This window comes from Pteronotus mesoamericanus, unplaced genomic scaffold (genome assembly GCF_021234165.1).
Source record: "Pteronotus mesoamericanus isolate MK-2021 breed Mesoamerican mustached bat unplaced genomic scaffold, CSHL_Meso_final scaffold_232, whole genome shotgun sequence".
Taxonomy (NCBI): Eukaryota; Metazoa; Chordata; class Mammalia; order Chiroptera; family Mormoopidae; genus Pteronotus; species Pteronotus mesoamericanus.
The window spans coordinates 19,107,874-19,122,659 of NW_026555311.1; the positions used below are offsets into that span (position 1 = coordinate 19,107,874).

At 37.5% G+C, this 14,786-nt stretch overlaps 1 protein-coding gene across 1 annotated transcript in view; it reads right to left on the reverse strand.

Moving 5' to 3' along the window:
• GRID2 (glutamate ionotropic receptor delta type subunit 2) overlaps positions 1–14,786 on the reverse strand; it is a 1,366,516-nt gene that overhangs the window by 126,242 nt on the left and 1,225,488 nt on the right. Inside the window, exon 14 of the mRNA XM_054591733.1 lies at positions 5,665–5,831. Coding sequence (XP_054447708.1) covers positions 5,665–5,831 — 167 coding nt within the window. The remainder of the gene's footprint in view (positions 1–5,664; positions 5,832–14,786) is intronic.

The following is a 14,786-nucleotide window of genomic DNA, read 5'->3' on the forward strand; positions in this document are numbered from 1 at the left end:
TTCAAATCGATGGTCACCAGATGGGAGAGGGTTTGGAGGGATGGGCGAAAAAGTGAAAGGGATTAAGAAGTACAAATTGCCAGTTGTAAAAGTATTTACACGAATGTAAAGTACAGCATAGGGAATGTAGTCAAGAATATTGTAATACCTATGTATGATGCCAGATGGTTACTAGACTTATGGGAGTGAAAATTTCCTAAGGTATATAAATGCCTTATCACTGTGCTATAAAATGAAATGAAATAAAATGAAATAATAAAATGAAACTAATGTAATATTGTATGTCAACTGCAACAGAGAAATGAATTAAAAAAATTTGATGAACAAATAGTGTCAAGAGAACTGCAAACATTACCCAGCACTCTAGTATGCTGACCCATAGCAACAAGAAAAATAAAGTACCTTGGAAAAAACCTAACCAAGAAAGTAAAAGACCTGTACTCAGAAAACTGCACAACAGTAAAGAAAGAAATTAAGGAAGACACAAATAAATGGAAGGATATTCCATGTTCATGGGCTGGAAGCATTAACATCATCAAAATGTCCATCCTACCCAAAGCAAACTGTAGATTCAATGCAATTCCTATTAAAATACCAATGACATATTTCACATATAACAAACACTTCAAAAATTTATATGGAACCATAAACAACCCCAAATACCTGCAGCAATTTTGAGAAAGAACAAAATAGGAGGGATCACAATACTCTACATCAAACTATATTACAAGGCCACTGTAATCAAGACAGTCTGGTACTGTCATAAGAACAGACGCAGAGATCAATGAAACAGAATAGAGAGCCCAGAAATAAACCCATGTCTCTATGGTCAATTAATATTCAACAAAGGGGACAGAAGCATAAAATGGAGTAAAAACAGCCTCTTCAACAAATGGTGTTGGGAGATCTGGACGGCTACATGAAAAGAATTGAAATCGACTACCAACTTACATCATACACAAATATAAACTCAAGATGGATAAAAGACTTAAATATAAGTCATAACACCATAGAAGTCCTAGAGGAGAACATAGGTATGAAAATCTCAGATATTCCATACAGCAATATTTTCACTGATATGTCTGCTAGAGCAAGGGACATATAGGAAAGAATGAACAAATGGTATTTCATCAAAATTAAAAGCTTCTGCATGGCTAAAGAAAACATCATCAAAGTGAAAAGGAAGCCAACCATATGGGAAATATATTTGCCAATGACACCTCGGACAAGGGGTTTGATCTCCAAAATATATAAAGAACTCACACAACTCCACTCCTGGAAGAAAAACAATCCAAGTAAAAAATGGGCAAAGGACCTGAACAGACACTTCTCCAAGGAGGACATACACAGGTTCCAGAAACATATGAAAGGATGCTCCGCATCACTAGCCATCAGAGAAATGCAAATTAAAACCACAATGAGATACCACTTAACACCAGTCAGAATGGCCATCATAAACAAATCAGCAAACAAAAAGTTCTAGCAAGGTTGTGGAGAAAAAGGACCCCCAGTAACTGCTGATGGGAATGCAGACTGGTGCAGCCATTGTGGAAAACAGTATGGAATTTCCTTAGAAAACTAAAAATGGAACTGCCTTTTGACCCAGTGATTCCACTGCCAGATATGTACCCTAAGAATCATGAGACACCAATTCAAAAGAACCTATGCACCTCAATGTTCATAGAAGCACAATTTACAATAGCCAAGTGCTGGGAACAGCCTACGTGCCCATCAGTAAATGGGTGGATCAAAAAAACTGTGGCACATTTATACAATGGAGAAGAAAGAAAGAAGGAACTCTTACCCTTTGCAACAGCATGGATGGAACTGGAGAGCATTATGCTGAGTGAGTAAGTCAGATCATGAAAGACAAATACCATATGACCTCACCTATGGGTGGAGCCTAATCAACAAAACAAGCAAGCTAAATATAACCAGAGACACTGAAATAAAGAACAAACTGACAGTAACCAGAGGGGAAGGGGGAGGGGGATAACAAGGGAAAAAAGGGGAAGGGTCATCAAGGAACATGTAGAAAGGACCCATGGACAGGGCCAAAGCGGGAGTAGGATTGAGGGTAGGAGGTGGAGGAGGGGTGGGCAGGGGAAACTGGTGGTGGGAAAACAGAGAGAACTCTACATTAACAACAATAAAAAAATGGCATATAACTACTTTAACTTTTGATGCCGAGATACTTAGTATTTGTACAGATCAAGGAAACAAAGCTTCTATCCAAATCTGTGGTTATATACATTACAGTACTTTCTCATCCTTAAAAGTTATTTTGTATGTGTCCACTTAGACACAACTGTACAAGTAAGTGTATCACTGCTACGTATGTCTCCAATGCTTAACCTAATGTTTGCCAAAGCTCAAGCCAATCCACTCAGCATGTACAGTTGTAGTATAATAGTTTTGCACTAATATGTAAGTGTGTAAGTAACAAATGTACATTTCATATGATTGCTTTGAAGTGTCATTAAAATATATAAGCATATGAGATGCTGGGCAGAGAGCAGGTCATAAATGTAGTTACTATATCACTATATAATATTTATTTTAGATATTAATATTATCAATATTAAATTACTCTAATGTCTTATAAGTAGTAGTAGAGGCAGGAGTCACCTGAGAAATAATTAACCTTTACTTATTAAAAAACACTCTGAATACTCTCATTTTCATCAAAAATATTCACAACAGCAATCAATAATGTAGTTTATTTGATGGCCCAGGACAAATTGATGTATTATAGCTGTATCTAATAATTTCAAAAGTGTACTACAGTGGTTAAATTTGGTGGTCTTTGTAATTTTTAAAATCAGTTACTAAAAAAGAGATCTCTTTCTCTAATGGCTACAGCAAAAGGGAATAAAGGCAAATATTTTCTGAATTCAGGAAAAGAGTTTGGGTGATAGACTAATGTAGCACATGTATATAAAGAGAGGAGTTGGCACATCCACGATTGTCAGACATTGTTCTTTTCCTGGCTCTCTCTTCTTCCAGATGTACAAGGAAGGAAGATATAGTGTCATTATTAAGAAACTCCACAGAAAGAGACAATTTAATTTGTCAACATCCATAAATACAAATCAAACAAAGAAAGAATAATGCTCAATGATTAATAATTTTCAACAATTCCCTGGACTATACATTTGCTTAGAATTAAAATCTCTGTTAGGTAAAGCAATACAGGGATAATAATAAATGGAATCCTTGATGTAATTTATTAAATATTCCATTAATTGCTATTATGTTTGTATATTGATTTTATTGGCTTCATTTTTTTTGGCATAAAAGACCAGAAATTGGGTCTGGACACAAACTATATTTGTAGTGAAGAAAAAGCCATTAAGGATTTTTTTTCTTTTTCTTGATTATCTGGTTCATGTTAACATTCACTAAACTCTTCCGTAGTCTGCCACTGTAAAACCCTAGTATCTTTTTCATTCTTTTATGATTTCATCCTGTTCTAAATTCCTAAAAACAGGGGTGTGTCTCTTTACTTAGAAGCATCTTTTCCATTAGTTCTTTCCTCCTCATTTTCCCTTACCCAGTCTAGACCAGGCCTTTGTTATCTCATGCCTTTCTGTTTTAGTTTTTGCCTATTTGAATCTATCACTCTTATCAAAACTAGATTAACCTTCCCTTAACTACCATCTTTATCAATTTACTCCTAGGATCTAGAACTAGACAATAGCTTCTTGTAGCTGCTTGTGACCCACAATATGAATTCTAAGTTTCAAATTTCCTTTCAAATTAACTCGATGTCCTTATTGGTCCCCAACACATTCTTCTCCCTTCTACTCCTCTTGATTTCATTGTTTCTCCAAGAATTATCATTTTTTTTTTCCAGTTTAGCCTAACTATTCTCTACCAATCCATCAAGATCAAGTTCAAGGTTTACCTCCTCTGGAGAAATTTCATTCATGCTTCCTCTGGTTAACTCTTTATTCTGGATGGTATTCATATTTTTCAATATCTCAACTACACAATTTAACACAATATAAATAAGCAATACCAATACTGCATATAAGTAAATGTCACTGTTTTATAAGCATGGGTCTTATATTTCCAACTAGACAGCACATGGCTAACAGGTCAATTCCCTATGATATACTGATTATCCAGTTTGTTCACATTAGAATCTACTCATCATAAAAGGTACTTAGATTGACTAATCATTATTTATATCTTAAAATTTTACTTCCCACTTTATGTATATTTCATTTTTGTGTTATACTTAGAATTTTAAAGACCTACAAGGAGCCACTAGTAGATTTATACTAGTACTATGATTTATAATATTATTTATTTCCATCTCCCTTTATATGGAGTACACATACCTACCCCACTGACTGGGGCTTGGTTTTGAGTCTCTTTAATTAGTGGTTTGTTGGGCAATGAGACATATACCACATCCATGCAAGAGGCACAAGGGGCACTGCAGGTTTCTATCAGCTTCTTTTGCAAGGGCTCTTTGCAATGAAAGCAGCTTGTCCCAGATAGGGCTGCTTCTCCAGCATAGGCCCCTGAATAAAAAGCTGCATAGAAAAGACCTGCAGTTGACTCACAACTTGGAGTAGAGCTTATCAAGTCACAGCCCTTATGTTTCATGACTGGAAAATAACTTCTTCAAAGTCACAGATACTCTGTGGTTTTTTGCTACATGGAAAATCTAACACAGGACGTTAGGGTTCATCCAAATTCCTATATTGCCAGCAAGGAGAGAGGCCTGGGTTTTTAGTTAACTAAGGGAAGGGTTATAACAAATTCTGACTTATTTTTACTTTTTTTAAAACACAACACATTTTTCTTGTTGTTATTCAAGAAGTTACAGGAATACAACCCAAATTAATACTACCTGGAGCTGCCCTCTTGATCTGGCATTAGCTTCTAGAAAATACATAGAAAGATACTAAAAAATAAACAAATTGTATTATCAGTGTCAAATGGTAAATACTTCTACCTGGACAATACTATTCTGCCTTAGGTCCAGGCTTGTTTGGTAGCAGATAGAATGGAATGCAGTGATCTTCTGACTTCCTTTCAGGCCCAAGACTTTCCTATATATTGTTAATACTATATATACATTTCAAAATATTCTTTATTAAAAAAACTTTTAATAGAGAATTCTGATTTGAGGATAGGTATACTTTTTTTTTTTTAAGTTAAACTGTCTTCTTAATTGTATGAATAAGTTTCATACATTTTGACACAAAGCGATGGATTGCAATAGTCTTACTCTTTTTCTTTCCAAAATTCAAATGGAAATATCCTTATCATTATGTGCTTCAGTACATCAGCAATTTAACTTGGTCTTGAAATTTATGTTGTTATACAATGTTCACAGAAAGAAATTAATTTTGCTAACTATGATAGTCTTTAAAAAGTCGGAGACTAAATTGATCAATTAAATTCTGAAAAAACTATTAACACATTACTTTTGTACATCAACTTTTTTGAGAGTATGTGCAGCGATGGGAAAAATAATAATAATTCAGTACACATTTTAGGAAATGAATGTTATATAACTACTTTTTGTTTTCATTTATTATGCTTTCTCAAACAAAGAAAACAAAAATAAATAAATAATAAGATAATTATATGGATTTCCTCTTTCTATATTTCCTCATTTTTGTATGGACCTCACACAAAGCTTACCTTTGTGAAAAAACATCCCGGTAAGGGCTGCCATGCTGCAATGCAATTCCATATCCCCGATCAGCAACGCTGTTCCCGATGGTGTAAAAGGAACAATCTGGGTCATTGATAGCCACGTATTCCAATACAGCTGCATCCCATACAAAAGCATAATTTCCATATTTTACCTGTAAAAATATGGAGAATAAAATAAAGAAATTAGGAATTACAGTATAAATATTAAGTTATATAGAGAGGATAAAAATTGCATTCGTATATATTTAATTGTGCAAAAAATAATAGGGCCTATATTTCTAAGCACCTACTTTGAATGAGAATTTGGCTTTTGGTTAATTTATAGCTCTGTTCTCCTGGAAGCTTGATAAAATTATAATGTTAACTATGTTTCGAGGCAATGCTGCTTATAGTAAAATGACTCCTGTGTAGTAAATGTCACCTGGACTGGGAGAAAAATAAACACATGAAAGAAAGCTGTATTTTTGAGCTTCTCTAAATACAATAATTCTTCTAATTGGGCCTGCTTATGTCTTTTAGTCGTTATCTTTTTGTCTTTCAGAAATCACTCATATCCTCAGTTGCAAATTTATTAAAATAAAAAGCAATCTTAATTAAGTTTATTTAGAAAATTATTATATATAAATATAAAGCTTAATGAATTCACTAAATAAATAGAATGGAAAAGTAAAATAAATAAAGATAGTCGAAGTGATGTCAGCAAGATAGGGGATTAGGAGATCCTTAGATTTGTTCCCCCACAAAAACAATTTGACAGCACTCCATGAATAAAGGTGCCTTTATGAGTTTTGGGATCCAGGTTGTGAAATCCTGGTGGAGTCCAAGACTGAGGAAAACTACTTTGAGAAGGCAGGCTCATATCCCAGTGTCTGACAGGACAATTGTAGTTCTAATACATTCCTAGAAACAGACATGTCTCCCTGAGGAGTTGGCTCCAGTTCTGTAAAGGCATAAGGTAATGATGTTCTGTTACTACTTCTATTTAAAATAGTCCTGGAAATGCTAGCCAGAGCAATTAGATGAAAAAGAACAACAACAACAACAAGAACATGAAGAAGGAGGAGGAGGAGCAGGGGAGAGGGAGAAGGAGGAGAAGCAAATAAAAAAGAAGTGGAATTATCTTCATTTATGGATGACACAATTATGTGTGTAGACAATTCTAGACTTCTGGTCAAGATGGTGACACAGGTAAACATGGCTTGCCCTCCTTACACAATCAAATCAAAATTACAACTAAAATATAGAACAACCATCACTCAGAACCATCAGAAATCGAGTGGAATGGAAGACAGACTACAGAAGTAAAGAAATCACATCCATCCAGACTTAATAGGAGGGGCAGAGAAGCAGAATGGGCTGGGCTCACATCCATGTGTAGTGAATAAAAATTTGGAAGGGATATGTCAGGAGTGAAGAGTCCCCATACCACACCATTGCCCCCAGCCCAGGGTTCCAGTGCCAGGAAGATAAATCCCCATAACTTCTCGCTGCAAAAGTCAGGGGACTGAGTCAGTAGAAGTAACTTCTGGAGTCCCAAGCAGTTCCCCTTAAAGAATCCACACATGGACTTACTCAGACTCACTCCCTCTAAGCTACAGCATTGGGGTAGCAGCTTGAAAGGCACCAGTGGCATATGGAAAGGAATTGAAGTATATGGTATCAAGACAGGAGCTGGGGGACAGTTTTCTCCCAGACAGAAAGATGGGCAGAGGCCACTGTCCCTCTTCTGAACCCTCCCCCTATAGAGCCACACAGCCGGCAGGGAGGGGCCATATCTGAGACTCCATCAACTTGGATAACACTGTTTTCCAGACCCTGGAGATCCCCTGAAACTCCACCTCACCCAACTTAAGGACCCACCAAAACTGTTAACAGAAATTTTTCCATATGAATGCCTAGCCACAGCAGCTGTACTTAATACATAAAAACAAACACAGGCAGGCTGCCAAAATGAGAAGACAAAGAAACACGGCCCAAATAAAGGAATAGATCTAAACTCCAGAAAAAGGACTAAACAAAATGGAGATAAGCAATTCATCAGATGCAGAGTTCAAAACAGAGGTTATAAGCATGCTCAATGAACGTAATGAGGATCTCAGCAGCATAAAAAAGATCCAGTCAGAAGCAAAGGATAAACTAATTTAAATAAATAACAATTTACAGGGAAACAACAGTAGAGTGGATGACGGTGAGAATCATATCAACGATTTGGAGCATAAGGAAGCAAAAAGCAACCAACCAGAGAACAGGAAGCAAAAATAATTGAAAAAGACAAGGATAGTGTAAGCAGCCTCTGAGAGAACTTCAAGTGTTCCTATATAAGCATCACAGGGGTGTGTAAAGGAGAAGAGAAAGAGCAAGAAATTGGAAATCTATTTGAAAAAATAATGAAAGAAAACTTTCTTAATTTGGTAAAGGAAATAGACATGTAAATACATGAAGCACAGAGAGTCCCAAACAAGATGGATCTAAAGAGGACCACACCAAGACCCATCATCATTAAAAAAAGGGTTAAAGATAAAGAGAGAATCTTAAAAGCAGCAAGAGAAAAACAGAGTCACCTACAGAGGAGTTCCCATAAGTCTGTCAGCTGATTTGTCAACAGAAACTTTGCAGGCAAGAAGGAATTGGTAAGAAATATTCAAAGTCATGAAAAGCAGGGATGTCAGCCAAGATTATTCTACTCAGAAAAGCTATCATTCAGAATCTAAGGGCAGGTAAGAGCTTCCTAGACAAGAAAAAACTGAAGGAGTTCATCATCACCAAATTATTATAATATGAAATGTTAAAGTGATTTATTTAAGAAAAAGAAGATCAAAACTATGAATAATAAAATGGCAATGAATACATATCTATCAACAATTAAATCCTAAAAACCAACTAAGCAAACAAGAAGAACAGAGAGAGAGTGGGAGTGATTTGATGATTGCCAGATGGGAGGTGATGTCAGTGAATGGATGAAGAGGTGGGCAGACTAAGAAGTACAAATAAGTAGTTACATAGTAGCCATAAGGATGTAAAGTGCAGTATAGGAAATGGAGTAGCCAAAGAACTTATATGCATGACCCATGGACATGAACAATGGTGTGGAAATGACCTGAGGGAGAGGTGGGTGCTGGATGTAGTGGGGCAAAGGGGAAAAAATTGGGATAACTGTAATAACAATAAATAATAAAAAAACTACTCAACCTAATAAGTAAAGTTAGCAGAATACAAAGTCAATATTCAGAAATCAATGGCATTTTTGTACACCAACAATGAAATATCAGAAAGAAAAAGTAGGAAAAAAGTTCCATTTACTATAGGAACAAGCAACAAGAAAAATAAAATACTTAGGAATAAACCTAACCAAGGAGGTAAAAAGACTTGTGCTTGGTTGGAAAACTATTGAACACTGATGAAAGAAATTAAGGAAGATACAAATAAATGGAAGCATATACCATATTCATGATTTGGAAGAATAAATATAATTAAAAGGCTGATACCACCCAAAGGAATCTATAGATTCAATACAATTCCTATTAAGACACCAATGGCATATTTCACAGATCTAGAACAAATATTTCAAAAATTTATATGGAACCAAAAATGACCCTGAATAGCTTCAGCAATCTTAAGAAAGAACAAAGTGGGAGGGAGCAAAATACCCAATATCAAACTACTGTACAAGGCCACTGAAATCAGAACAGTCTGGTGCTGGCATAAGAACAGACACATAGATCAATGGAACTGAACAGAGAATCCAGAAATAAACCCAAGTTTCTACAGTTAGCTAATATTTGACAAAGGGAGCATGAGCGTACAATGGACTAAAAAGAGTCTCTTCAGTAAATGATGTTGGGAGAACTGGACTGATACATGCAAATAAGTGAAGCTAGACCACCAACTTACACCATCCACCAGAATAAACTCAAAGTGGATAAAAGAAAGACTTAAAAATAAGTCATGACACCATAAAAGTCTAAGAGGAAAACATGCAGGAAAATTTCAGGTATTCCATGAAGCAATATTTTTACCAATATATCTCTTATACAAAGGAAATAAATGAAAAAAAATAAACAAATGGGACTAGATCAAACTAAAAAGCTCTGTATGGCTAAAGAAACCATCATCAGAATGAAAAGGGAACCAACTGTATGGGAGAACATATTTGCCAAAGATATACTGGACAAGGGTTTGAACCCCAAAATGTATAAATAATTCATACAACTCAACACCAGGATGACAAAAGATGGCAAAGGATCTGAATAGACACTTCTCCAAAGAGGACATACAGGTGGTCCATAGACATGTGAAAAGATGCTCAACATCACTGGCCATCAGAGAGATGTAAATTAAAACCACATTGATATCACCTTACACCTGTCAGAATGGCCATCATTAATAAGTCAGCAAACAAGTGCTTGCAAGGATGCAAAGAAAAGGGGACTGCAGTGCATTATATGGGAATGCAAACTGGAAACCACTTCTGTGGAACCACTGTGGAAAACAGCATGGAATTTCCTTAAAAACTAAAAATGGAACTGCCTCTTGACCTAGCAATTTCACTGCTTGGAATATATCCTAAGAATCCCAAATCAAAAATGCACCTCTATGTTCATAGTTGCACTATTTACTAGAGCAAGTGCTGTAAACAGCCTAAGTGCCCATGAGAAAATGACTGGATCAAAAATTTTGGGTACATTAACACAATGGAATACTATGCAGCAGAAACAAAGAAGGAACTTTTATCTATTGAGACAGCATGGATGGAATTGGATAATATTATGCTAAGTGAGATAAGCCAGTTGGTGAAAGACAAATACCATGTGATCACACCTATAAGAGGAATGTAATTAAAAAAACAACAACTAATGAACAAAATATAAGCACAATCATGGAAACATGGTACAGATTGAAATTGACCACAGGGGAGAGGGGAGTGGGATAATGGTGGAAAGAAGGGGAAGGGACAAGACAAAGAACATGTATGAAGGACCCATGGACAGGGACAGCAGTGTGGGAATTGACTGTGGGACTGGAAGGTGGGATGGGCGGAAGAGGGCAAAGGGAGAAAAACTGGTACAACTGTAATAGAATAACAATAAAAATGATTAAAAATTTTAAAACTAAATAGGAAAATATATACTGTAATTTTTTAAAATGTAAAACTGTAAAATTAAATTAAGAAAATTCTGAAGACTATAGTGGAAAGAAGATAGTGGAGGAGTGAATGGGAGTCACGCGGATCTCTTCCCAAGACCAAACTGGAATTGCAGCTGAATAGTGGAGAAGTCACCTGGAAAACAATGGAATGATAGAGGGAGAGGAGCCTTAGAGCTGCAGGCAGACAGTGGATTCAACTCTCACACATCCCAACAGGTGAGAAGTGTGGTGGAGGCTCGAGAGGGTGGGCTGGGTGCCCACAGGCACCAGCGCCAGAAGGACATTGAAACAGCCAGTTGGATCCCCCTGAGAAGAACAGGGTCTGAACCATAAAGAGGGACACCTAGACTACAGCAGCTGAAATTAGGAAAACACACAGACAAAACGCAACCTCAAAAAGCTTAGGGGTGTTCTCTGCTAGAGACAAGTGGCTGGAGATGCAAAGAGACATTTAAAGGGCCAAAGCAAAATTTTGCAGTGGCAGCCACCTTCTTTGATCTCTGGGTGGAGGCAGCAGGAGAGTGGGCTGGTGCCTGAGGAAAGATTGGCAAGGAAAATTTTGTGAAGAGAACAGAGACGGTGGCCAGTGGAGGCCCCATCATAACTCACCTCCCAATCTACAGCTACCATCTCACCGAGGCATAAGAGAATCAGTTTACCCACCTTTTGTGTGCTCTGTACGCAGCTTATGGGCATGTGGGCCTAAGGGCTGAGTGCAGACTGGCTGGAAGAAATAGAGGATCCCTGACCAAAGGGGACACACAGCTGCATAGAGACCCTTGAGGAGAGATTGGAGATGAAGGGGATGGGGAAAGAACTGGAGGATTATCTGAGGCCCCCTGAGGAGAGTCCCTCCCTATTCCGTAGTCCCCATTTGCACAGGCAGGTATGTCCCTGAAGAGGCAGAAGCAGACGCAGGAACCAGAAGGCTCGCAATTATGGTCTGCAGAAATAGTGGATCCCTACCCAAAGGGGTCACAGAGCTGCCCAGAGACCCTGGAGAAGAGACTGGAGACAGGATTAACCAGAGAGTCCTGGAGTTGACTTCTACCCATTTCCCTAGTCTCCATTTTGGGTGGGCAGGCCACGCCCCCAAAGAACCAAAAGTGGGAAAGCAGACAATAGAAGACCCTAAACTGACTGGTGCGGGGGCGTCAGCAGGGCGCAGGAGACAGGTGATGGCATGAGGTCGGGCAAATAAGCCCTGCCCCCTTGGGCTGGGGCAAGCATGCACGCAAGCGCCCAGGTGGGAGGGGGACCCTACTGGGCCAGGGAGCATGCCCAAGGAACCCGCGTGAGAGTTCAGAGCAATCCACAGAAATAGTGGATCTCTGGCTGAAGGCATCACAGAGCTGCCCAAAGCAGGAGTCAGACACAGACAGGAGATTCCTAGGAGGATCAAACAAATGACCCAAGGTCATATAGGGTCAACAACTGACATCATCAGAGGCAGGACCAGAAAGAAAGGTAAATAAATAAATAAATAAATAAATAAATAAATAAATAAATAAAAAGACCCTCCTACTACCATAGAAATTTAATCGACAAAGTCAGGAAATCTAGACAGATCAATTGAAGCAGAAGAAAAAATAAATAAATAAATAAATAAAAAATAATAGACTCTCACAAAAATGGGAAGAAAAAGAAGTTCCCCCCAAATGAGTGGAAAAAGGGAATCCCCACAGAGAGAGCTAAATGAAATAGAGGCAAGGGAATGAACAGATATTGGATTCAAAACAACGGCTCTAAGGAAGCTCAATGAGCTCAGCCAGTTCAAAGATAACTATGAGAAACTACAGGAAAACTATCAGGAACTTACAGCAAACTATATCAACCTGGGAAAGGTCATAGAAACCATCAAGAAGACACGAGAGGATATGAAGAATATCATTTATGAATTGAAGAACACAGTAGAAGGAATCAAAAGCAGGTTAGAAGAAGCCAAGAATCAAATCAGTGTCATGGAGGATAAGGTAGAAAAAAGTTCCCAAAAGAACAAGAAATGGAAAAAAGACTCAGAAAGAATGAAGAGGCATTTAGGAAAATGCAGGACAACCTGAAACGCAATAATATCCACATATAGGAATACCAGAAGGAGAAGAAGAGGAGCAAGGGATAGAGAAACTCTTTGAAAGAGTAATGATGGAAAATTTTCTCAATTTGAGGAGAGAAAAGGACTCATGGATCCAGGAGGCACACAGGGCCTCACTCAAGAGGGAACTAGCGAGGCCCACTTCAAGACACATCATCATTAAAATGGCAAATGTCAAAGACAAAGAGAGAATCATCAAGGCAGTAAGGGAGAAACAGGTAGTAACATACAAAGGAGCCCTGATACGGCAAGGAACTGACTTCTCAACAGAAAGAGTATAATCCAGAAGGGAATGGCAACAAATATTCCAGGTTATGAAAAGCAAGGGCCTACAACCTAGGCTGCTCTACCTAGCAAGGCTCTCAATTAAAATAGAAGGTAAAATAAGAAATTTCCCAGACAAAAGAAGGCTAAAAGAATACGTCTGCAACAAACCAGCACTACAAGATATGCTAAAGGGACTGGTTTAAGAAGATGAAGGAAAAGAGTGAGAAAGAGAAAAACACAGCTACAAAGAGAAGAAATGAATAGGAACCTAACCAACAATACAAAGATGCAAGGAAAATAAGACCAACAACACTGAAAGGAAAAGACATCAACAGAGACAAGAGGGAAGGAGGGAGGGGGGGCGGGGAAAAAGAAGGGAAGGGGAAAGTCAAGGAACATATAGCAAGGACTCATGGACAAAACCACAGGGGAAGAGCTGAGGGAGGGAAGAAGGGAAGGGGCAAGGGAAAGTGGTGGGGGGTAGGCAGAGACAAATGTATTTGAAAAAATAAATTAAAATAAATAAATAAATAAATAATAGGTTTCTAATAGTAATAACTCTCAATGTAAATGGACTAAATGCCCCAATCAAAAGACACAGGGTAGCTGAATGGATAAGAAAACATGACCCATACATATGCTGCCTACAGGAGACCCACCTCAGAACAAAAGATCTACACATATTGAAAGTAAAGGATGGAAAGAAATATTCCAAGCAAATGGGCAAGAGAAGAAAGCAGAGATTGTAATACTTCTATCAGACAAACTAGATTTCAAAACAAAGGCCATAAAAAGAGACCCAGAGGGGCACTTTATAATACTTAAAGGAAGAATCCATCAAGAAGACATAAACATTGTAAACTTATATGCACCAAACATAGGAGCACCGAAATATATAAGGAAAATCTTGGACGACTTCAAAAATATATAGACAGCAACACACTGATAATAGGGGATTTTAACACCCCACTGTCAAAAATGGACAGATCTTCCAAACAAAACATCAACAAGGATATTGTGGAGCTGAATGATGCACTGAATCAAATAGACTTACCTGACATATATAGAACCTTACATCCCAAAGAAGAAAAATACACATTCTTTTCAAATGCTCATGGAAGTTTTTCAAAGATAGACCACATGATAGGACACAAAAGCAAACCTCAGCAAATTCAGGAAAATTGAAATAATACCAAAGTTTTTCTCAGATCACAAAGGCTTGAAACTGGAAATCAACCTCAAAGAGAAACTTCAAAAACTTGCAAACTCATGGAGACTGAACAGTACACTATTAAACAATGAATAGGTCAATAATGAGATAAGAGAAGAAATCAGAAAATTTCTGGAAACAAATGAAAATGAACAGACAATAGTCCAAAACCTATGGGACACAGAGAAGACAGTCCTGAGACGGAAGATCATAGCAATACAGGCTTACCTAAAAAAGATAGAAACATTTCAAATAAAAGACCTAAAACTACAACTTCAAGAACTGGAGAAACAACAACAAATAAATTCCAGAGCAAGTAGAAGGAAGGAAATAATCAAGAGTAGAGCAGAACTGAATGACATAGAGACGAAAAGAACAATGCAAAGGATCAAC